This window comes from Sinohyriopsis cumingii, chromosome 13, assembly GCF_028554795.1.
Source record: "Sinohyriopsis cumingii isolate HCF-2022 chromosome 13, ASM2855479v2, whole genome shotgun sequence".
NCBI lineage: Eukaryota > Metazoa > Mollusca > Bivalvia > Unionida > Unionidae > Sinohyriopsis > Sinohyriopsis cumingii.
The window spans coordinates 41,835,128-41,862,199 of record NC_142973.1 but is presented as its reverse complement, the minus strand read 5'-3'; the positions used below and the strand labels follow the sequence as shown (position 1 = coordinate 41,862,199).

Below are 27,072 nucleotides of genomic sequence, written 5' to 3'. Positions count from 1 at the left end.
AACATTAGGCATCCATCTTTTTGGGAAAATGTGATGTTAAAAATGTCCATATTTTTTATGGGTCTATATGGAGACAAGGGAAACCATACTGTTACAAACGTCCATGGGTTAACATGATTAGCATGGTTGGTGAGAAGGGAGAATGTAGTATTAAATAAGTACAAAGGTTTAACATATACTTTTTACTTTTAGTAACCCTAGATTTAACATGTGTGGGTCTCTATAGCCTCTGAGGACAAATGTAAAACTTGGCCTACTATCTAAGATGCCATGAGGCATGACCAGCTACCACTCATCTACTTACATTACAAGGTAGGATGTAAAAGAAGGGGTTTAAAATAGAATTTTAATCCCTTTTATAAATAAAATTACCATCCTTATTCCCCTACTACCCTATGATCCATATGCTTTGATGATGATAAGAGAGAGAGAGAGAGAGAGAGAGAGACAGACAGACAGACAGACAGACAGACAGACAGAGTAAAAAGGATACAAAATGAGTTAACACTATTTTGTCTAAATCAAACTCAATTATAAGCCCCACAGGCTCAAATATTAACTAATAAAGAAGAAAAAGGATTAGGGCAGGTCCCTGGTCTATCATCATAATTTCTACAGTTCAATCATATGAGCTAAAGAAAAGGAAAATGCTATCTGTTAATAAACATTGGACAGAATGGAAAAAAGAATAAACATGCATACTTAAGAATAGAAAAGTGACTTACTTTTATAATCCAAAACATGTTATAAATCCTGTATTGAAGCCCAAGAGTAGGAGTTATAGAAATTTGGGCTATCCTAAATTTTAAATTCACTTTAACCTTTGCTATATATGTTTCTGGCAGCAGGTTATATTTCAAACATATTTAGTATCAAGTGAGGCAAAGTTTTATTCATCAGTTATGACAAATGTTGTAGTTTGCCAACCCTACCATGTAGATATTACCAATTAACTTGTAGATACTTCTGTTTCAAAAAAATATTGAAATGTCAAGTGAAATGGATTTTTTCTTCATTCATGCACCATGCATTTGTTACAACTTTGGCCAAACCTAGATTTTGTACACTGCAAAATAAACATTAAATATTGCAGTTATATATTATAATTAGGTGATTAAAAAAGCTGTCATATTTGTTTGCTTGACAGTTTTTGCCAAATCCTTGATTTTGTTAGTACAAACTGGCTGTCCTAGGCTTAACTAATGTTTCATTGAACATCTGAGATTTCTCTTTGATGAAAACTTTAAAATGGTTATATCAGAAGAAGTCAGAATTGGGTCTGTATGAACCTCAAGTATAATTTAGAATTTTGGGTGATTCTGTTTAACTATATTACCAATTCACTGGCAAAATATTTTCTACCAAAAATAAGTAAATATTCAAGGAAGGCACATTTGGTTCTTTAGTCTGTTTGTTAGAAATATTTCAGGTTTTCTATCAAGGATTTAAGAAGCTGACAAATATCATCTGCTTGACATATTGGAAGAAAATCTGTTGAAATGCTTCTTCTTTTATAAGGCAGATTTGATTCTTATGTCAGTTTGTCAAAAAAAATTAAGATTTTTCAATCCTGAATTTAGAACATGCTGACAGGCCTTTGCTTACCCAAAATAAATTCTTAGGTATGATTCTATACTTGTATATATGCAACTCATGTTTTATCAGCTTATTACATCATTCAGCGTGTCTTAAAAATAATTTAGCTGGACTATACCCCAGAAGAAGCTGAACATGTCATTTATAAACTGAAATTTGATTTTTAATCGTGTTAAAACTTGTATACCTTTCAACCTTATGGTGAAAAATCTTCTCACAAATGTCTTTACTTTATTGCCATTTAAACAAGCAAAACATTATCCATCAGTGAAAATCCTCCATTTGATAGTGAAAATGTCATATTTTATTTCTCAACCTTTTCAACCTTATTACCCATTGGTGAAGAGTCCTCTGATTTATGCATGCCTGCCATAATATGATGTCACATGAAAAACACAATTTTGGACATCCAACCACCCAATATGGTCGTGTTTTGAAGAAAAAAAATTTCAGGACTCTTCGCCACAAATGGTTGTCAGCAACAATAGTTCTCCCCTATATTTCTTGACTGCTGTGATACATGCCTGTAATCTGTAGTATGTATATGAACAGCTAACTCCTACTCGAAGCTCATCTAAACATATCCTCAAGGCATGCAGCTGATACAAGGCAATTAAAAGTTAAGTTGGTCAGATAAAAAACTACTAGGGTGATTTGTTATGTCAAATTCTGATCTGGGCGAATCCATTTAGCTAATTTGCATAGGTAAAGAAAACACAGTAGAACAATCCAAATGATATGAAATCAAGTACATCAAAGAGATATTCTGAAGAATGTATATTATTATTCATCACTGCATTGAATGAAAATGCTGAAGCAAAGTTTAATAAAGTTTGTGATCAGTGGCAACATTTCTCTTAAGTCAGATTTTACTTCATATATAAAATGCAAAACATGATAATTTAATTTGTTGGAATAGTGTTCAAGTGTGGTTAATTTTTTAAATGTGTGTTCTAGAAGCAATATGCTATCAGCAAAGCCCAGCAAAAATAAATTTGAAAACTTCAGGTTAACAGAATTTTACTTTGTCAAGCACAGCAACAAGGGGGAGTATTTAATTCTTTACACATACTGCAAACATCATATCAACATGAAGTGTATGACTTCCCTCGAAATAGGAGCAGCACCTGTATATACTGTATTCAACATGCAGAATTGAATATTCTTCCTATTATTTGTATCTTAATTTCTTTAAATTAAAAACTTTTAACTAAGCAGTGTTTTTCCGAGTGATTTTAGCCATTAAACAGATTAATTGAAAGACAATAAAAAGACCACACTCATGTTTGCACAGTTGATTTGTGATGATAATGCATTAACACTTGTATTGCACAGAGGCATTTATTACTGCTGTATTACCTGTAAGGCCTCCATTAAACTCAAAAATATTATGTTCTCCCCTTCCCCCAATGAAATGTTAAATTCTAAATGTGATATATATTAATTTTTATATAGAGACAAGCATATCACTTGATCAGACTTCATCAGATACAGTTATGACAATGTTGCCATTATCGTAGTCAGGAACAAGTCCATTCTAACCAGGATTCACTCAAAGAATCCAGCAGAGAAGTTTGGACAACAGTACAATCCAGTGTCTAGTGAGTGCAAAGATGATCACTAATGACACTTACATTACCTTTAAACCACCCTACTGACCTATTGAAACCAGCTAAGACTGCATCAAATTAAGCATATATTTTGCTATTCAGTGGATTCTGAAGACAGAAACTTAATGTTTTTGTTTAATGTCATAGTGGTTGGGATTATGTGAGTGTTTGCACAAGAGTATGTGTATTGTTAAAGATATCTGTATCATCTATTTCATTTATAACATAGTTTCTATTTTAGTAATTTGATTTTATGATATTTATATTTTAAATTCTGTAATTCATCGGCTGGAACCACAATAGTAAAGTACATGTACATTATGTTGTGGGAAGCTCATTTATAAGCCAAAGCTGATCACTAAGGTCAAATCGACAACTATGTCACTCAAATACACCACATATTTATTTGAATGGGAGGTCATGAAAGGTCATGTGAAACTAGGAGTACATTTGCCCTTTTAGAGATATCATGAGAGTTGTTGATTGGTTCAATAGTCTGAGAAGGTCAGAACATGACTGAGTTATTTTGAAATAATGAGATATAATTGTTGAAGAATCTTAGTGAATCAGATTCTGTTGATTTGCTGTGAATAATGAGACTATATAATGAGAATACATGCATCACATATTTATTCTTCAGTCTTTGTAAGAGTCGTTGAGAAGAAATAGTGACTTATTTATATTTGTTCATTGGATTATGCAGAGTGGAAAATATTTAATTTAAACAGTCAGTATTTATTAAATTATGTGACTTTATTCAAGGAGTTGAATATTTAAATAAATCTATTGGATTATGTGACATTTTCAAGGACTTCAGTGATGTTCTACATTCATGGGATTACACTGAAGTAAAAACATTTGTATTGAGAACTGTGATTCATCAGTGGTGTTAGCACAGTAGCACATAAACACATTGGAACCTTCATTTGGAATACCTTTGGACAGTTTCTGGATTAGTCATAATTTGATAGAACAATTTATAATAATATTCTAGGAATTCATTCACTGTAAGTTATTTTTAATTCTTTGACTTTGTTTGAGTTTATATTTGAATAAATTTATATTTTGGAAAATGTAATGTTTGTTGGGTTTACCCTCTCTTGTTACTTAAGTTTAGGTCCCTAGATATAACAGTATGTCATTGTTATTTTGCAGTGCTAAGTCAACCAACTATATATTTCTTTCAAAACTTTAAAGAAAAAATAAAAAATAAATAATTTTTTTATTCAGATTTTAATTTCAAATCCTTTTCTATATGGAAAGATAACTTATTCTCATTTGGACGACACAACATTTTTGGGTCACATGCACTGTGGGACCTCGAAACACACTTTTTTGTTTCTAAGAAAAACTGTCTGGAAATATAGCAGGTATATTTATATAGTGAAATTTGTTACACTTTATTTGCATTGGAGCTCCTAGAAAATTAGAACTGATAAAATGCTAAACCTTATTTTCCAGGAGCTGTCAAAGAAATTATTTTAGACATTAATTTATTGTATATTTTGTTTGTTTTAAGTGAATAAATCTGAACTTTTCTTTCACTTGTACACTGAACAGTTCTTTCTTAATTTGACATCCTAATTTTCCTGTACCATTCAAAATTTGGCTTATTTGCACATCTCATCCATCCATCTTTTCTTTTCTTAGATTTTTATACATGGTACATATTTGTTTCGTGCCTCTTTCCATAGGCTATTTTTAAATTTGTATGCAATGGTTTGAGTATGATAGCTGTCTGTTGATGCAGGCAATTTAAAAAAAAATTCTTCCTAAATTAAGAGATCACTAATTCTCACAAAAGGTAATTGAATGTGACTTTGGTTACTTTTCCATTATATAAACAGTCAGTTAGGATGCCAAATAGTGTCCTTATTTACACCATTCACAACAATGGATATAAAAATCTAATGCAGCATTTTAAAAGCAAACATTTTAGCAAGATAAGTGAATTTAGCACACTAAAACAAAAATCAAACTGACAAGTTTACACTTTGGCAACAACTTGAATGAAACAATATTGTAGAAGAAAGCAAAGATGTCCTCAATTTATTTGCATTTATTTGTTCAGTTTAAACACACAGAAAAATAAGTGAGGAATCTTTAAATCTAATGTCTAATTAAGTGAACCTTTGAAGAGAAAAAATTCAGCAATTTAACAACCTGGATGAATTGAAGAAATTGATACATTTTTTTCGTGCAAGATATAAAGGTTAAGGAGACAAAAGAAATAGATGTGCTGCTTTCAGCGAATCTGACTCCATCAATGAGGGTCTTGAACAGATAGAGAATGACTTGGAAAAGCAAGAGACAACAAAATGATATTATTGGGATCGCAAGATTACTATGAACAGCCTGCCCCATGTTTAACTGTCCTCTCCATGGATAAATGCCAGTTTTGCACATGAACTATTTTTTATTTTCAGTGACATTGACCTCTGCCCTTCTGACATCCACATTTTTGGACTTTATCCATACAAGATGTGCAAGCCATCCACAAAGCTTCATCTATGTCTGCGACATAAAACTAGTGTGCTGAAACCTATTTTATTCTTTCATTCAATTTGACTTTTGCTCGTGTGACCCCAAAGTCATAGATATTTTCCTTACCCAAAAGGCAAGCCATAGTTCAGTTGAGGTATATCATGTAAAGCTAATGTTATTGTGTATAAAAATTTAATTTTAATTTCAATCAAGCAGACCCTGACCTTTGACCTTTTGTCTCCAAACTAAATAGCATTCTTCCCTACACTGATTACAAAGCATTCACAAAGTTCAGTCACCAAAGATGATAGAAAGCTAGTTTCTGTGTGGAAACCATTTTGTCTTCATCCAGTAAGAGTGATGTTGACCTTTATATGCTTGATCCCAAAATCAATATGGTTCTTCCTAACCCTAAGTGCAAGCCATGCTCAGAATTTATTAACTGTTGAAGGTGGAAAACCTGAGTTATTGTGCATTAAACCATTTTTGTTCTATCAATCACAATGATCTTGACATTTAACCTTTTGCTCCAAAAACCAAGAGTTTTTCCTAAGCTTAGGTGCTAGCTATCCACAAAGATTGGTAGCTGATAATGGTGGGGAACTCTAATTATTGTACAGAAATTATTTTTCCTTTTTTCAATCATAGCAAACATGACCTTTGACCTTTCAAGTCCAAAACTGATAAAGTTCCTCCTTGCCAATGATGCAAGGCATCCCAGAATGTTTGGTAATTGTAAATGATGAATAAATACACTAATTTTGCAGAAACCAAATTGTTAACAAATATGTGGACAAAAAACATAACAAAATACACTCTACCATATGGATGGCATACCAAGTTAGGCATGGCCAAAACAACATGTTACACAATGATTGGAATTCATTGACAGACCTGATGGCAAATGCAAGAAATGAAAGAGCTTTTGGTATGTAGACAAATTGCATATCATATATTTACATACTTGAAATGTTGTAATTACATATATTTATTCTTGTGCCTTTTCAATGCTCTTCTGTTTTTAAAACATTCTGTACCAAGTGCAGACATCATAGCAATATGACTAAAACTGTTAAAACTAAGTTAAACAACTAAATCACACACACACACACACACACACTGACTGTGTTTATCAGTTTGAAAGGTCTTCATGTCAAAGCGCTTTTTCCACCTTGGTCAAATTCAATTCTATACAGTAGTTTTGGAGAACAAGCCATTTAAGGGAATTTATATTTTTGCAATTATGGCCATATTGGATGGCAGATCAAAATCATTTGTACAAATTAGAAAAGTCTCATGTTAGGATGCTTTCATATTTGACCAAAATCTGCTCAGCATGTTAGATAAGTCGTTCAAAGGTTTTCATTTAATTTTAATGGTAGCTATATTTTGCTGGCAGATCAGCACATTGCATCAAATTTGGTGAAATTCTGTTGAATGTTTTTTTTTAAAGAGTTGCCATGATTAGATTTATACTTTTATTAAAACTGGCCACATCTGATAGCAGACTGGCATCATTTGTAAAATTCTGAAGAGTTTAAAGGTTTTTAATTTTTTTTATGGTTGCCATATTATGATGGCAGATTAGCATCATTTGCATAAATATGAACCCTATCTATAAAACATGATATGTATCCAATTTGGTGAAAATCTGTTCATTATTTTAACGAGTCATCACTATAAGATTTTGTATATTTTTATTAAAAAGACGCATTTGATAGTAGACTGGCATCATTTGTAAGTTTGAAATTCAGGTTACGATGCTTTCCATCAGATTTGGTCAAATTCTTTAATGCAGCTTTAGAGATGTCATTTTTTTTATAAATAACTTTTACTAATGGTGGCCATATTTTATGATTAACTGGTATTATTTGTACAGTTTGAAAAGTCCAGATGATTTGTTTCAAATTCTATTCAGCAGTTTTAAAGAAGTCATTTAAAGGTGTTTCTATTTTTAATAACAGTGACCATTATTTAATGGTGGATCCACTCTGTTTATATAGATTTGAAAGATCTTCATACCAGGAGGTTTTCTGCCAAATATGATCAAATTCTGTTTTGGTGGTTTTGGATGAGAAATTTAAAGGTATTTCTATTTATAGTAACATCAGCCATATTATAGTGAATTTGCACCATTTGTATAAAATTGAAAGGCCTTTATGCCAGGATGTATTGTGCCAAGTTTGGTTGAAAATGGTTTGGTGGGTTCTGAAAAAAACACTGAAAACAGCAACTGTTTATGGACAGGTTTTAGTTTTGGTTGTTGTTGTTGATGATGTAGGGTTTAAAGCCATTTTTCAGCACAAGACAGGCTATACATGGTGGCCAGTATAAATGGTGGAGGAAGAATCCGGGAAAACCCTGGAAAGAACCACTGACCCATGAGAAACTACTAGCAAGCTTTCCCATATGACCTCATTGGCCGAATCCGAGACTTGAACCCACGCAGACAGAGGCGAGATGGCAGTGATCCATAACGGTGAGCACTTTCGACCACTTGGCCACTACAGGCCCCCTTTAGTTTGGAAATGGTGGCCATATTTGATGTTCAATCAGCATTACATGTATATGCAGAAACTTTGAAAGGTCTTCTGCCAGGATGATTTTTGTTAAATTTGATCGAATTCTGTCCAGTGCTTCATGATGAGAAGTTTTTTCGACTTTTTGTTTAGTAATGTTGGCCATATATGATAGTGTATCAGTATCATTTGTAAATATTTAAAAGCTATTCATGCCAAGATGTTGTCTGGTAAATTTAGTCAAAATTGGTTCCATGGTTTTTGAGAAGTTTATAATAGCAATTATTTGAACAGCGCAGCTAAAAATGGTTGTCATAAAGTAGCAATTTTATTTGTCGAATATAAATGCAAAACTACTAAAAATGTTCTTTGCATTGCATCATAGCTTTAGATCAAGTTCTATTCAGAGATTTCTTACAAGAATCTATTTAAAGTGTTTTCCTTTTTTTAAATATAGTAATGGATTAGAAAGCAATGGTAGCATCAGCCATAGCTGACGTACAACTCTGATTTTTGAACATTTTGTATGAAAATCTGCAAAACCCTCCAACGGAACATCATAATGTAATAACAAAATTATTTAACAAATGGCATTAAGATATGAGCTATGTTGGTTACTACCAGGTATATATGGACAAAGAGACAGACAGACAAATAGACAGGCAGGGTGCTACCATATCTTGAGAAGCAGAAACCACAAATAAAATAGATCACTAAAATAGATCACAACTACTCATGAGTAATCTTTGATTATTTATTTCAATATATGAGGCATGTGCCTCATAATAAAATCATTCACTATGCAATAAAGCAAGTTAGAGTAACATATAACATACAAACATCTATGTAATTTGTGAGTTCATAATTACATCTGCAATACATAAACTTGGATACAATAAACAAATACATAAAAAATACATACCAAAGTTTGATTTTTTTATCTGTTAATTATTGGCTGCATGGTTCAAGGATTTAAGCAGTGTAAACATCATATATCATTATGAAAGAACGAAACAAAATCAATGAAATATATGTTGACAAAACAAACTGGTACCTCGCCATAAGGCACCTTAGTATAGCATAGTACTGATTTTAAATGGATACGAGCACAGAGTCCATTTCACTAGGTGAATTTTTTTTCTTTCATCATTTATATATTTATGTATTTATTTACTTCTTAGTATGTCACATAGCTGTAGTTTCTGGTTTATTTTAAAACCCTTATAATGTGGTTTTACATATAACCGATAAGCAAGCAGATAGTATAGCCAGTATAAGGCATCCTTGCCTACAACAAAATGTATGACTTACCTAAAGAGCAAGCATAGCATAGGAAAAATCCTATATAAACTATCTCCCACCCTTGTTGTTGAATTTACCTAATTTACTATAGTCAGATAAAAAAATTCCTTCCAAAGATAAAGCACAATAAACAAAGATCTCACTCATAACTGAACTTATCCAACCTACATACCAAGTTTGATCAAAACTGGATGAGAAATATAGTCTCTTGAGAAGTAATACTCCTAGCAAATCATACCAAAATTATTATCTGCAGTTTTCACTTATTATCAAACCTAAGATCATGATGATATAAGCTTACTTACCAAGCTATAGCTCAATCTGTTTGGAATTTGGTCTCCAGAGTGCTAATAAAACCAGCCATTCAGATACAAGATTACCTCATAAATATGCACCAGTCTTGCTTAAATCATATTCATCAAACATCCTGACAAGAATTAATTCTAACTGAAATGTTATAAAAAAATAGTCTACTGTGTAATACATGCCACCAATCAGAAGGAAGATAACTTCATTAATATGCATAGGTCTAACTCATAGTAAATTTCATCCCAACACCTTGATGACATAAACTAATACCTAGGTTTGATCAAAATCAGGTTAGAAATACTGTCTCAGTTATTAAGATGCTCAGTCAATCAGATGCAAGATCACTGCATGGATCTTACCCATGGTTGTACTCAACCAAGCTTTTGATAATAGAAGTCTATTTACTAAGTTTGAGCAAACTCAACTCAGAAATAGTCTCTAGAGTGGTAACTTATTAACATATGTAGATCTTGCTCATTATCAAACTTTTAAGTGATCCCAGTTTTATCAAAATCAAATATGGCTCCCATAAATGCTAACAAGGTCATCCAATCAGAAACAAGATCTCGTCCGTTAATATGAATGGATCTACTAATTTTCAAATGCATCCAAGATCTTGTTGATATATGCCTATAATACAAGTTTTATCAAAACTGGATGAGAAATAAGGACTCCACAGTGGTAAAAAGCTCAGCCAATCTGATTTAAGATTAACTCATTAATATCAATGGAATGTCCAAGATTTTGAAGATGTAAACCCTAATTCCAATTTCTGGTCAAAATCAGATCAAAAATATGGACTCCAGAGTGATAACAAGCAATTGTTGACAGAGGCACTGCCATACCACCTTTTTGCCAAGTGAACTAAAAATAATCATGACTCAGTTCATATCCAAGATACATGTAAAATTGATGTCAGTAATACAGAAGATACACTACATTAGAAAATTCTGATTTAAGTGAAGCAGACTTCATATTAAAGCTCAGTATAATATGATCTGGGGACCATTAATGGTATGACATCACTGCTGTTTGTATAATATTTCCATGTTGTGAAAAGTTCTAACAAGTGAGACTCAAGTGATTTCTTGGCCATATTCAGCAGGTGTTAATCAACTAACAAACATTCCAACAGATCACAGACAAATCTATTCACCATTTACAATTTTAATGACATAACTTCATCTAACTGGAATTGTTTCACGGTATGACAAGTACAGAGTGGGACACCTACATAGAAAACAAATAATTTCAAATATGTCCTACTTAGGAGTTTTTCTTTCCAATATCGAATATAATCTCACTATAAACAGTTTAATTTCAATGCCCTGAACATGGCTTAAACCCAAGAGATAACTTGAACTGATGTTTAAGATCCAGTAAAATGTCTTCCATTATGTGCTTTTCTGAAATATAAATGTTATGCAGTTTTTATTTTTTCAATAAAATGGCACCATGAACATACTTATGTATGAATCAGAATGCATATAACACAGACCCAGATCTGCCATCACATAATGTGGAGAACAATTAATTTTCTTTTAATGCCAGAATGAGGCTTTCCCAATTTTGGAAAAGTAATGTGTTTAACTCAAGTGATTAGGTGATGTAATACACTTTTGTTGACAAGGTGATGTCATGTTTTGCACCAACAAGGACAGTTTGCGTGACTGATTGAGACATGCATCCTGCATCGGCATCTGTTGAATCATGTGATATTTAATGATAGTCTTTTAAACTTGCATGCAATGGTATATCTGGATCTACACTGAAGCCAGTTGAGATCACCCTTTACAGGGGTAACTATGGTCACTGGATAGCTATAAAAGATATGGAAAGGTATGATACTGCACTCTGTACTTTATCAAAACATAATTCCAAGTGTCACAGGATATGCTACTGCACTTTGCACTTTATCAAAAATTCCAAAATAAGTGTACAACAGGGTCAGGGTCTAGTGATTACATTTTGAAATACACTTTTCTGACATTAACATTCTGGTAATTTCTTTAAATACCATGATGTATTTTATTGCCAAGATAGTTTTCCTTAATGATATGGCAAGATATGGTCTTGAACAGATGAGATCAAAACCACACGTTTTTCAGACTGGTTTCTCACCAACATCTATGTGAGAACTTACTATTCTTGTATCTAAATTGTAAAGTCTTTAATGCATACTTTAAGAATTACTGATGCTGCTGCTGTCACTGCCAGTAAAATTATACCTTTGACCCACCTAGCTAACACAGTTGAGACAAAAATGATACCTCTGCCCCACCTAGCTAGCACAGATGAGACAAAAATCATATCTTTGCCACACCATGCTAACACAGGTGAGACAAAATTGACATATTTGTCCCACTTAGCTAACACAGATGAGACAAAAATGATACCTTTGTCCCACCATGCTAACAAAAATGAACTACCACATAGCATGAACTGAGTATTAACTTCAATCAGGACCCCATTCATTGTTTTGCTTATTAGTCTGGAAATCTAAGACTTCGAATATTAACTTCATTTTCTTCTTTATATAACATAAAAACTATCTTTTGCATCTTCTGGTCAAATATGTTTGATATCAAGGTTCCCCTCTGCTTAACTTAATCTTGAAAATGATTTCTTTTTTAATTCTTTACTTTTGGTCATTTATTTATTTAACAAATCCCTCCATTGTAAGAGTCTGGATACTATGCACTTACATACTAGCTCCATAACAACCTCAGATGGTGCTGACAGTGTGTTCTTTATGAGAGATGACTGTTTCAAGTAGTCTTTCATCAGCTACAAAAGTCAAAAGCCAATCAGGTCTTTTGAAATTTCTATTTTCCACACCTCATTTGACACATTAGGTAACTTCACATCTCTCGCTTTTTATATCAAGATTTACATGAAAAATGAAATGATTTGATGTGAATGTAGAGTCACTGGAAATGACTGCTGTAATTTGTAAAGGAAATGTGTCAAATATTTAAGATACTATGTCATAGAAAATAAAACTCTGAACGGACATGTAAAAATCTGACATTCTGACATTCCTGTGCAAAGGGAATGTATATTGACAAAGAAATTTGGAACACATGGATAACATTTGCTTAGGATATGTGATTACAAAGCAAAGATGCACACTAAAATGTATAACAATTTTAATAATACTTGATACTGGGGAAAGGACATTTTTATGTTACATACAAAAACCTGTCTTAAAAAACCACTGCTTTAAGAGAACAAATGCCTTGAGAGATCAATTTTTCAATGTACCAATTGACTAATTATATAGTGCTATGACCTGTCATGAGAGACCACCTACTTTGAGAGACCAATATGTTTTTGGCAGAAGGGGCAGTCATTCAAAACAGGTTATTCTAATGTAAGTTTTTACACATTATTACAATATTAATAATACTTCCATTTATTTAATAATATTAATAATACTTCTATTTATTTTATCATACTGATTATATTAAAGATTATTACAAAATATGACAAGGCACATATAATAATTAATATCTACAACAGCTACCATCATATTTTTAACACTACACTGTACGAAACATATCAAAATATACATTTTTAATGAAAATAGTTACAATAGTCTTTTACAATAAATCTATCAACACAACAAATTTAACACATCTCCAGAAATATAAAAATTATGTAAGAGCAATTCATGCAGTTTTGCTCAGAATGTAAGACAGCAGAATTGGCATATCCAATTAGCTTTATAACAGTAATTAAATACACTGGAAGATTACAAATAATATAATTATATTGGCACCCTAGGAAACAACCTAATGGAAGTGCTTAGAATGTTATGATGTTGTGTATTTTTCTTATATGCCATGATTTTTGTTGTTCTTATGAAAGTCACAATTCAGTATTTCCAAATATACAATTCTATTACATTAATGTGGCTTTCTTTGTGAAATATTAAAATGAAGTTTATATTTGCATCTGGAGGGTCTAGCTATGGATACTCTTAAATATTGATAATATGTGCATATATATGAAAAACAAGTACACATGGACCTTCCAGTATTCTTTGTAGCAAACACATACACACGTGTGTGTGTGTGTGTGAACAAAGTAATTAACTTCTGAGAAGTAATATTTTTTCTGATGACAAATACTTTGTTATTCATTGATAAGCTAACTTCTTATCTTTATTATTTACTTGTTCTCTTACTTCACATTCTAGCTGTCTTTCCTTTTTTTTATCAGTCATCTTTACATTACATGTCTTAAAATATGACTGGTAAGAGCAAACACTGAAACTTTATATTTTGATGCATTTGATGATATATAAGCATATGCATGTTCACAGGAGCTTCACAATTTAACAAGCATATACACTTACTGTCCAGCTTTTTTATCAATAAAGACTTAAGACTAGTTGATTTTCATTCCAATCCTTAACTCTGTCTAGATTTGACATGAATACTGGCTCAAGACAACCCGATTTTCATTCCAGTGAGTGAAATATATTGGTTGTTTACTCAAACATTTTTTATCACAATCCTATCATAAGTCCTCAGTATCAGTAATTTTCAAGTTGTCTGGCAAAAAACCCACAAGTAAATCATGGAAATAAATCTCATTATGCCTTCACAAGAAAAATGGATCTGCTAGCATGGTAATAAGTGACAAAACCATTTCTGACCAATCGGCATGGAGTATGGTAAAGTAAGAGTTTGCCTTACATTGACTGGTATAGTAAGTGTTTGCCTGGCATATACTGGTATAGTGTTTGCTTTGCAATGACTGGTAAAGTAAAGGTATGCCTTGCATTCATTGGTAAAATAAGGGTCTACCTTACATTGGAACAGCGTTTGCATTGCATTTATTGGTAAGTAAAGATATGCCTTGCACTGATTGGTAAGTAAAGGTATACCTTGCAATGATTGGTAAGTAAAGGTATGCCTTGCACTGACTGGTAAGTAAAGGTATGCCTTGCATTGATTGGTAAGCAAAGGTATGTGTTGCACTGATTGGATAGTAAAGGTATGCCTTGCATTGATTGGTAAGTAAAGGTATGCCTTGCACTGAGTGGTAAGTAAAGGTCTGCCTTGCATTGATTGGTAAGTAAAGGTATGCCTTGCACTGATTGGTAAGTAAAGGTCTGCCTTGCACTGATTGGTAAGTAAAGGTATGCCTTGCACTGATTGGTAAGTAAAGGTCTGCCAACAATATGCCTTACATTGATTAGGAAAGCAAAAATGCATGAACATAAAGTCACACTTTTCTCCATAAGCCAGTTTTGGTGAATGTCAAATGCAGACATGGCAGCCAAGAACGATCACATTAATCTGATGGGTTGTGATTATCTCCTTTATGCAAAAGGGCCACTTTTACAAGCATAATGTTTTCCAAAATGTTGGAAAAATGATCTTTCATTGACTGACAATATAATGTAATACTTTACAACACTGTCCCACTAAAACAATGTCAGGTTTCTGATACAGAGAGATCATTTCCTTGGCTGACAGAGACATGTCTCCTGCAACTGTGTCTGTTCAATGATATCTTGAAATTTTATATTTAATTCTGGCTTCAATAATTACAGAAGATATGTCAATACAACCATTGATTCAAGAGATGTAGCTATAACAAGATTTTCAAGAAAACCATCATGGTGGCCATATTGGATGTAAGATCATCACCATTTCATATAGGATCAATTAGATATCATAAGAAGTTTCTTGGAGAAATTACCATGACAATATTACCATACAATAAGGAGCAAGTGTATTTTCATAAGCAGTCACAAACAGAAATTGCTGACCATGGACAATGCATCGATGGAAGCAAGACCATAAACAAGAGGCCCAAGAGGGCTAACAGCACTCACATGACATTCATTACCCTAAAAGGCAAATGCAGTAGTATGGCAAGTGTTTTGGGCTCAAACACATATGTGGCAGGTTAATTTCCAGTTGTAATAAAAACTATCCAAGGTGGATCTATCGTTGCTATAGAAACTAAATAGTGGGGCAAACTATCCAATCAAATAAAGAATAAGCAGAAAAACAGTCTAGCTTACTTAATGTCTCTGCAACTGACAAAAAAGTAAAAGAAACATATAAATGGTTTTGGAAAATGAACAATGCTAAGATTACATAAATTTACATCAAACAGTCTTACCTGTATGTCTCTAGATTTCATGCAACATATATGCAGAAAAATTCCTGAAGCCAGTGTCAATTTGCAAATGTATAACATGCAGTTAAAATGAATTCAGTCATGTGGATCCTACATTATAGGTCAACTATGGCAACTGCTTTTATAAAAAAAAGCAGTATCAAAAGATAATCAGCCCAATCACTTTTTCCAAACGTTGCTAAAATTTTCAAACTACTTTCTTTTCTGAATGCTACATTACTGAAGATAGAAAATGGACCACTCACCCAATATGAGGGCCGAATGGTCTCGTTAGCTAAAAATATCACTGCATATTTAACAAACAAACATGTACATAGCCCAATTTGTATCTTCAATAAATTATATTTTTTTTAATGTGCAAAACTTGTTTAAGAATAAAAGTATTCACAGGTATCCACTGATTTATGTGATTATGATTTACGTGTTTTCATATGAATTTTTAATTTAATTTTTATAAAAGACTACAAAAATAATGAAACTGTATATGTAAAACAAACAAAAAATGATTTGTAAACCATCAAAATGAATTGTATTTGACTGATTGAATTACAGTTTTTAATGAAAATTAAAGGCAGTGAAACCATAAATTTTGAGTTCAGTGGTTTCAAGTCATGTGATCACTCCTAGGAATGCAACTATCGCATTAAGTTATGGTTAGCTATACCTTTTTTGTTTTTACTAGCACCTTTAGCGCATTGGCTATATCCTATATCATGCTGAGGAAAGGGAGATAAGTACCTTTCAAAAGGACACACCAAGGCGGCAGACTCGGGATAGCTTGGGTGGGTACTAAACCTGTGAGCCGTGGATTACAAGACTGATGCTCAACCAAATAAAATCTGAGACTGTAGGTTAATAAACCATACGGAATAACAGATATTAATGGGTCAAAATATATACATAAAACATACAGTAAATGCCATTTTATCCCATAATTAACAAAATTGTATGGGTACTATGCAATTAACTAAGGAATGAAATAATTTAATTTTGTAACAAAACCCTAAAGCTCAAATATAAAATGTCATAGAGAGCTTTCTGAGTTGCATGGAAACTTAAATTCTATGGAAAATATATCTTGACAAAACATACTATCTTCTTGACTTTGTATTCCATGATATTCTATATCTTTTTCAGGTATAAAACAGTTGTAAATATTTGGGATGATGCATTACAAATAAATGAAGCAAATGTGAAAAATATACTTAAGATGTATATCCATAAATCTTACATGAAGAATGGAAATAAAAAAAAAGGTTTGACTTTGTTTCTCTTGCATCTAACAGCACTTTTAACAAATTACAGGCTATATATTGCCAAGCAATTGGGAAGTAAATATCAAGGATACACTGAGGTCATGAAAGAACAGCACATGAGCACCTAAATATATTGCTACCAACTCTTCTTGTATGGTAAAACTGGCATTTAAATGGCATCTGAAAATTGCAGAATACATATATATCCATCCTGTGAGAATTGTGCACAAGATGCAAGCCAAATGCATGCAAAATGCACAAAGGCTCTAAAAAAAGCCATATTTATCTAATGATTCAATCAGAGTGTATTGACAAATATAACTAGAAAAATAATCTGAGCAAAAACATTATTTCTGTGATGGCTTTATCTCAATACCATATATACATGTGTATGATGAACCTAGCCAGATCCAACTGAAAATTGCACAGACCCAGACCTACATTTGCATTATGTGACATCACATTTGGGTCTATGCAGTTTGTTAGGAGTAATCAGTAGAACAAACAACACAGACCCTGATCTCCTGGTACATTATGCAATGGCAATTCTGGATCTATGGTACTTGCAGTTGGACCAGCATATAAGTGAACATATATTGTAACAAGCAACATGGCTCCTGATCTGCCAGCACTATGGGTCTATGTTTTCACTTGGATCTTTGTTAGTAGTGTGACAATTAATCAAAATAATATATGACTGGTCAGAAAGCCAAACAACTAAGCAATGGATGATGATTCTTATAATGGAATATAACAACGTAAGCTGTATTTTCTTGAACCGTGTAACATTTTGAAACAAAATCTGGCAGGTAAAATAAAATATATGAACAAGATAGTAAAGTGCTAACAAAACGGCAGATGATAAATGTGTCAGCAAAACATTCCATTTCACAAGATATCATGCAACTTCGCTGTTACAAAATATGAAAAGATGAAAATAAAAGCAAAAAAGGTAAAAATAACATTTCCAAACAATTAAAATTGATGGTTGACTAGTTTTGATGACCAATTCAATAATCTTTATACTTAAACAAATGCCAAACACATAAACCGAAGCCAAACACACGTGTTATACATTAGCAAATATAACAGTGTTGAACTAATTTATTTCAGTCTTGAAACGGGATCTGGGAAAACTTTTAACATTTTTAGCATAATTTTTAGGCCTTTCGGCTTCAGTTGAGACAGATTCTTGCTGGGTATTCTGCTTTTCTTCAAGCAACTCAATGTCATTTTTGACATCCTTTTTAATGTAGAATTTCCAAACGGTGTAGACACATAGCAAAAGGAATCCACATGCCCAGAAGATTGTGATCGATGGAGGCAGGGGTTTTGTGACTGTTTCCCAATCAAACTTGGCAATTATTAGTAACTCTGTGATGATAATGGCAGCAAGTAACCATGCCTGGCGTCCAAACTTCTTACAATTCCTGAAATGAAAATGATAATTCATCCTCATAAATGACAATTATGGCAATCAACATTTGTGACTACAAACCTTAGAATACTGATAAAGGCAAAAATCATATACTGTATACTGGCATAAAGAAATGTGTGTTTCTTAAACTTCAAATACAATTAGTCACAAAGGAGTACTGTGAATGGCATATTATACATTCACCTTGTGTTTAATAGTACTCTATGTACGCTCTTACCAATACAGACGTAACATAAAAAAACCAATTCCTTTTTAGTCTTAACATGACCTCTGACTTTAAGACCAAAGTATATCAGTTTCTGCATCACCCTAAGTGCAAGTCATACACAAAAAATAGTGAAGGAATTTTAAAGAAGTTATTCTGACAAACCCCATTTATCTATGAGGAGCACAAGTGACCCTGACCTTGACCTTTTGAGCCTGAAATTGAAAGGACACTTGACTTAAATGTAAGTTGTCCCAAATGTTTTAAAACTGTACATTTTGGAGAACCTGAGTTATTGTGCATAAACTGTTTAATTTCTTTCAGTCCAAGTGAGCTTGACATTTGACCCCCAAGTCTTCTTCCTTATCCCAAATGAATGCCATCAACAAAATTTGGAAGGTCGAGATTTCTATGAGGCAGGCCTAAAGTTTGAATTTCACTCTTCAATCAATTTAGATAGAACTAGCAACTAATTTCTTCAAGCAAAATAATTTATTATATTAAAAAAAGTTTCTTCACGAATACTTACCCAATCATAATATCTTAGCTGAACCACAACTACCTTGTGAATCCAGCTTCCATGCCCCGAGATAACTTTTAGCTAAAATGACCTGAAAGTTATCTCCCCAGCTAGGTGGAAGTTGAGCAAAGTGATCTCCTCTTTATATAGCGTTTGGCAGCAAAACCTATGAAAATCTCAATTATTACTGGAGCATAAGGCATGCTCTTTACATGGATATAACTGTGTGGAGGCTGAGAGGATGTATCTGTATTATGATTGGTTACTAGAACAAATTAGTTTCTTCTTTAAATATGTTACCCAATCATAATACCTCGGAAGAATAGGTAAGATGTGGAGGGAGGTACATCCCCTTATCCCAGAGATGCCATCTCCAGTCCACTAAGGTGAGACAGTTTATGTGTAACTTGACTTATGAAGCTGCTGAATGACCTGGAAAGGCAGCCTGATGTGCAATGACTATAGATTCCACAGATTGAGCTGAGTCCTTTGGAATGGAAGATCTCCCTGGTAAAAGTTGGAGAATGTGGACTCAGATCTCCATTCTGTGCCATGGATAACAGTTAGAGAATATATCTGGTCCAAGGCAATGCTTGCAGCAACTGCTCAAACCTCATGAGCTGAAATGCATAATAAATTCATCTGAGTAGGAGTTATTTCTCAATATGCAGAATGAATAACCCACTTAATCCTTGAAGAAAGGGTCTGTGTTGTTATATCATCCTGTACCTGTTTGGGAGGTCAAGACAGGTATAATCTCCCTTGATGCAAAGGCTCTGTCTTTGAAAGATAACACTTCACAGCTCATACTGGATCCTGCAGGCAGCCTTGAGTGAAAATAACGATGTCTTTACAAAGGTCTGGTTAACCATCGATGGAAGCCTGACTTAGGGGATGAAAGAGGGAACCGTCATAAGTGAAACTTACCTGTGTTGTCAGAACTGCATGGGTTCCCTGATAGGCATGTATTTCGCTGATTTTGCCTGCTGTTGCTAATGTGATAAGGAAGCAGGTCTTGTATGAATGGTAAGCCAAAGATGCCTTTGAAAGTGGTTCAAATGGTATTTTGTTCTACCAGGTTAGTACCCATGATAGGTTCCATTTTGGGCACAGAGCCAATGTTATACTCAAAGTTGGAGAAGATGTAGGATAAGTCTATGGTTTGTCCTCTGTTCCATGATGATGAAATGTGTTAGTGATCATGAAGTGGTAACCTCTGTGTCTGGTGCTAACTTTTTCTTACTGAAGAACCAGAGGAGGAAGTTAGCTATTTCAGGTACAGTGCCTGTAGTGGTATATTTTGTTCTTGTGTACACCACGGTGTATTAATATTCCATTTGCCTTTGTATGCCTTCAGAGTGGAGGGCCTTCTTGCTTGAGTGATTCTCTCCATGACTGGTGAGAACTGTTTATTTCTGAGGGCCTGTTTAATATGACCCAGACATGCAGGTTTATTAGGTCTGGGTTGGATATGAAACAAATGCTGTTATGGTTGTTTGTGTACATGAGGTAAATTCTCTATTTTCCATTGAATTTCCATTGTGAGATTGAGAAGGCCATTGATTCATGACCTCTTGGATCTGAGTGGTACAATGAGGATGAGGAGACACTCGGATTCTTGTTTTTTGTATCACCTTGTTGGAGGGTAGGCATATGCATCTGGGCTGTTCTAATGTATGGATAGTACATCGACTGCCCAGGCTCTGAGATCTGGGACTGGTGAGACAAAGGTTGATAGCTGGGTATTCCACCTTGTCGCAAACAGGTCCACCAATGGTTGGTCCTATCGGGTGCATATCTGTGTGAAACCTGAGGATTGGAGAGACTGTATAAACCGACTGTCCCAGGGCAAAGAATCTTCTTTTATGTTTAGACATCGAGGAATATGACAAGCTTGGACATGGATTTGTTGCTGACAAAACCTCTTTAGAAAGTACCACACCAGTATGCAGAGGACTGCAGACTTGGTTCTGCCATGCAATTTGAGATATTTTCCACCTTAGAGTTGTCAGATAGAATGAGGAATCTCTTCAGATTAAAAGTTCCTGCCAACAGTCTAGATAACAGTCCTGGGGAGACCACATTCCACTGGCTTCCCAAAAAGACGGTCGTAGGTGTACCCCCTCCCCCAGCCTTCTGTACTTTGGAAGTAATCTAAGTTTGATTCTCCCTTTTTAATGATAAGATCAACACTCTGGTCCTGGTGGTTGATAAGGTTGGAGAAGGAGGAGAGAACTCTGGAGGCAAAGAAGGAAACTTCTTCAATAGAAGCTTTGAATGCTGAGTCTTCCTGTGACATAGTGAGATCAAGAAGTAAAGAAGGAGCCAGAGAGCTGGCATTATCATCTCTGCTTGCATCATCTACAGCTGCCTGAGACAGATCTGGCAATGAGTACTGAGGTCTGCCACAGACAAAACTTGTGCAGCACCTTGAAACAGAAATACTGATTTCCAAATGGTAATCGATTAAAGAGTCCCTTCTGATGACCAAGGGCTCTGAGAAATGAGAGGAGGCATTTGCCGGAGGTTGATATACTAAACTTGGCACCATAAATGGAGAGTGCAGTGAGGTCATATGTGGTCTTCATAATTGCCTGTATATACCAGGTCTGATAGACTGAACAGACTGATTTCCAGGAACTTATTGTCTGGAGGTCTTTTTTCCTGAAGATCCCTTGTAGTAGGCCTAGGCCAGTCAAAACGGAAATAGGCCATGTTTATAGGGAGGATGTTGTCACAGTCATAATGTTGGGACAGGTTACAGAATATTTGATTCATGTGACCAGCCTATGTATCAGTGGAGCAAAAGAATACTTTGTTTTGTTCTTTGGTTAATTGTTAATACACAAGAGCTGCAGAATGGAATCCTGAAGAGGCAAGGTCTAAAGGTATAGCCAGCAATGGGAAGTCCTGTGGTGGTGACACTGTTGCAAGGGCTGACTCTCTGATCTTGTAATTTATTTCTGGCATAAGCCCTCCCCTATCCACCAAAAATTTCTGAATTTTGGCCATGTCAGCATATAGGTTTATAGTCTTCATCTTAAGTCATGTGTTTCATGCCAAATCTGTAAGACAAGCAGAGCTGAACATATAAACCTGTTGTAGCTCTGTACCTGTCTTTTTTTAGTGAACAGAAAATTGGTGCCTTATAGCATTACCTGGACAATAGCAGACAAATTATACCAAAATAATTCACCATACAACCTGTGAGAGGTTCAAGAACAACCCATACAGGTAAAATGCAATGAAGTGTGGTGTCCAAACAATAATTGTCTAAACAGAGACAACTCACCTGCATGTGGCCAGTTGTTGTGGAATTATACATATATTAAGGGTTTTCTATAGGTCTCACAGACTTGCACATCAACATATAAAAGGTAAAGTCAAACTTATTGGTGAAGTCACATAAGTTACCTGCGCAAGTACCTAAGTACAATTAAATTTGTAAAGACAACAAATGTGGCTAAAATTGCAAAGGCAGAACTTTGCTGAGATAGAAAGAGAGAGAAGTTGGAAATATAGATTGGGTATACATTCCTTGTGAGTGAGAACTCCTCCAACTTGTACGAATAATGATTCTGGCTTTTGCAAGGTCTCTTGTGCTGAGAGTATGCTTCTTGACACAAGTGGAATTAGTAACTGAGATATTAATGGGTTTTGTTGCCAATCCCTATTTCATGGGGAGATCACTCTGCCTGACCATCACCTAGGTGGGCAGATAAGTTTAAGCTCCTTAGCTAAAAAGTTTTATCTCAGAGGACTGGATTTGTGAGGTAGTAGTAGTTCTCCTAAGGTAATATGATTGGATAACATACTACAAGAAGAAACTGATATTCCCTAAGTCCCAGAGTCAGATTGGAATAATGTAGCAATTGGAATTATCTGCTTCTTCAACAGATGGGCTGCTATTCTCCTGCATGCCTTCTATGTATGGATATAACCTGTCATATGGCAAGAATGATGCTGTGTCATTACCATACATAGTTTGGTTATGTGGTACTTTCTTAAGGATATGCAATCAAAGCTATTCCAAGACTGCCAACTCTAACAAGACCTTCTCAGTAAGGCAATCCATTTTTTCTCTGTAAGTTAGAACACTTTTCAGTAAGGTGTAACAACGTATCATGAACTGCTATTGTAAAGTTGGAAAACATGCACTTAAAAAGTTATATCTGAGACCGATGCTGGGATGGTTAGCATCATGTTCAACTAAAAAATGTGTAAAGTACAGTTTCCCAAACTGCAGTTCCAAACCTTATGGAGCTCAATGGCTTTATGCTATCTCTCAACTTGATGTCATTCTTGGAGTTTTTATTTTTATTTCACATGACAATGGCAAACATATTTCCTGCCATGTAATATACTCAAACCAACATGTGATATCCATTAAATATAACTGCTGCCCTTCCTGCGCTTTTCCCAAGAATATGAATATTCCTTTTTATTATTCTGTATTGACTATTAACACTTTTTAAGATAATTATTATCCCTTTCATCTTCAACATGAATTACTTGTTTGGCACAACGTTTTAAAAATTCTATAAGCAACAGCTTAATCATGCAGATGTTTTGCATGACAAAATATGTGTAATTTAAAGCATCAGAGATATTTCTGAAAAGTTAGTCTGGTTCCCTGACCAATTCAACTAAATCTAATATGAAACCCAAGTCCAAATAAATCATGGTCAAGCTAGTATTCGCATTTTAGTGCAACAAACATGTCTGTAATTTTTGCTTATATTCTGTAAGTCCATATTTTAAAGGACATTTTCATAAAAATTACAATCAAAATGTAACAGTTGGCAGGTCTGCATTCCCATTATATCCAAAGTACTGCTGGGTTCAGCCAGCAAATGCAGTACCAGGATGACAGACTTGACAGGTAGTACAGAATGTGCAGCCAGTCCACCATAATGTGTGGGTGAGATGTATCAAGCTGAGTCATCTGACAGTCAGAAAAGCATACTCTGCTGTCAATGACAAAGCTGTTGACCAAATTAAGATCATAATTGGGTTGGCCAGACGAATGGTCTGACTGGCTGGCAAACAGCATCTGGGACTGTATTTTCAAGACATAATGGTCAGCAAGGTCAAATTGCACTCTTGCACACCTCATCTCACTGGTGCTAAGGCCATGCACAGGCAAGGGGTCTTTTGCAGAACTAACTGAATAACTGCAGAGGTTTATCTGACATTTGTTTGAGATATAAGGGCAACCTTCACAGGTTCTGTCAGGAATGAAAAGTGATGATTCTGACTCATTTCCTGGAGACTGATGTCAGAGCTCTCTCCTCTCAGCCCCAGTTGCTGAACACCATAGTACATCTGATTCAAAGACTGTAACAGCAGGCAATCAGTGAGAGAAAAGATCCTGTAGATCTCTTCCATCACAGCTTAGCTAAACTGAGTCTTCTCCATAGAAGGATATAGGTAAAAAGGATGATCATGGTTGTCCCTGGAATCCCTTGCAGCGTTAGTCTTCATCTGGCAAGCCTTCCATGTCAATGTAAATCATAAGGGAAGAAGTAATATTGTTAAAGACATGTTCTGTAACCTGCTCATACAACAGGCAATAAAAGGCAGACCTGTCATCAAAACTGACAGATGGGCAACTGGTGTACTGTGTGTGTGTGATTTGGATTTTTAACGTACCTTTAACAATTTTTCAGTCATATCGCTGCAATGTCTGCAGTGTGTCAGTTTATAGTGATGTCTAGCACTGAGGCATCATGCCACAGACATGTAGCATTATGTCCCACTCAGTCACATTATCCTGACACCAGCCCAACCAGTCCTAACGGTAACCTCTTAATGCTGAGTGCCAAGTGAGGCAGCTGATAGTACCATTTTGTAAGTCTGTGGTATGACTCGGCCAGGGATTGAACCCACAACCTCCCGCAACCGAGGCAGATGCTCTGACCACTAGGCCACCGGAGAAATGGCACCTGGTGTAGATGGAATAGTCTAGACCAACACATCTAAAAGTAGGATGCCCATATGTCCATACCAACAAGACAGACCCTTGTAAGAGACCAAGGATGATAGAATAATTGGGCAGTTTGCAGTCGGACTTGATGTTACAATCAACCTCTAGTGGGCCCCCGAGTGGTCGAGCGGTCTGAAATGCCCACCGTTACGGATCACTGCCATCTCACATCTGTCTGCATGGGTTCGATTCTCGTGTTCAGCCAATGTGGGTATGTGAGAAAGTTTGCCAGCAGCTTCTCATGGGTCGGTGATTCTTTCCAGGGTTTTCCCGGGTTCTTCCTCCACCATTTATACTGGCCGCCATGTATAGCCTATCTTGTGCTGAAAAATGGCGTTAAACCCTACAACAACAACAATCAACCTCTGATAAAAGTAGCAATGGATTGCAAAGATTTGTCAATAAAACAACACAGACTTTTCTGATGGTTTGTTAATATTTGAACAGAAATCCATTGGATTTCAAGAGACATATAGATACATTGTTGCCTGTATTGAACAAAAGCTTAAAGTGAAGAACAACGATCTTTCTGCGAGGGCTGGAGTTGGGAGGAAGCAGAAATTAATCAGTACATTAACGTCAATGATTAATGTATTAGGTGGAGAAATGCACCAAAACACAACAAAATCATATACACATGTTCATTTCAATTAAATAATGCATGCCAAGTTTCCTGGCAATACCTCAAATAGTGTGGGACCCGTTGTGCACACAAAAATGATCAAATGAAACTGGAAAGGGACATTACTCTGAAAAAGCTTATTCTAGTGCAACAACAAAAGTGCATGCACATGTTCACCTATGACAACAATATCTGCCAAGTTTTAGCCCAGTCCAAGGAAAGATGCATGAATAGTTGCACAAAAGAATTTCTGGATATTTGGTAAGATCATATGTAAATATGGAATTAGTAGACATGTGACCCTGCCTTAAGAAAATGGTGCATTTCAAATTAAATGAATGGTAAGCACAACTTATTAACTCTAGTTCAATTAATGGAGCTGCATTGATAATGCTAACTTCAGAAATTTCTATTTAAGAGATGTGAAATGAATAATCTCCCATAGCAAGCTAATCCTTGACAGTAACTTCACTGTGTGTGTGTGTGTGTATGTGTGAGATTTGGATTTTTAATGTAGCTTTAACAATTTTTCAGTCATATTGCTGTGATGTCTGTAGTGTGGCAGTTTATAATAATGTCTAGCACTGGGGCATCATGCTGCAGATGTGTAACATCATATTCCTCCCTAGTACTAATATTAGTACCCTTACTCGTACCTCGTGGACAGGGTACTAACATGAGCATATACGTGTTAATGGAGCAAGCCGGGTGTGAATCACACCCGGCGCTCTTTTAGCCTAATAATAACACTTTAAACACATTCCTTGCATATAATCCAATAAATAGAGTAGTCCTCTTATTTAATACCGGAAGTATCAAAAATCATTGTAGAAATAGTTGTAAAATCTCGTTTACTTTTTTCAGCCGATATTTTCGTTTAGATCGTCCGCCATGTTATTTCAAATAATGATTACTTCCGTTCTCAGCCTTGTTTGTTTGTGTGCCATATTAGGACATTGACGCCTTATCTGGAAATCATAGTAAAAATTTGGCGCTGTTTGGGTCAGAAAATCTGCGCATTAAAAGTAAATACGGTTTATCGGCAACTTTGAAATTCAACCAA

At 34.8% G+C, this 27,072-nt stretch overlaps 1 protein-coding gene across 1 annotated transcript in view; it reads right to left on the bottom strand.

Moving 5' to 3' along the window:
* Nucleotides 1-8,949: 8,949 nt before the first annotated feature.
* The window catches only part of LOC149785285 (phosphatidylserine synthase 2-like), an 81,086-nt gene continuing 62,963 nt past the window's right edge, over nt 8,950-27,072 (bottom strand). The window contains exon 12 of the mRNA XM_089979160.1: nt 8,950-18,668. Within this exon, the coding sequence (XP_089835286.1) occupies nt 18,338-18,668 (331 nt within the window). The 3' untranslated portion in view covers nt 8,950-18,337. The remainder of the gene's footprint in view (nt 18,669-27,072) is intronic.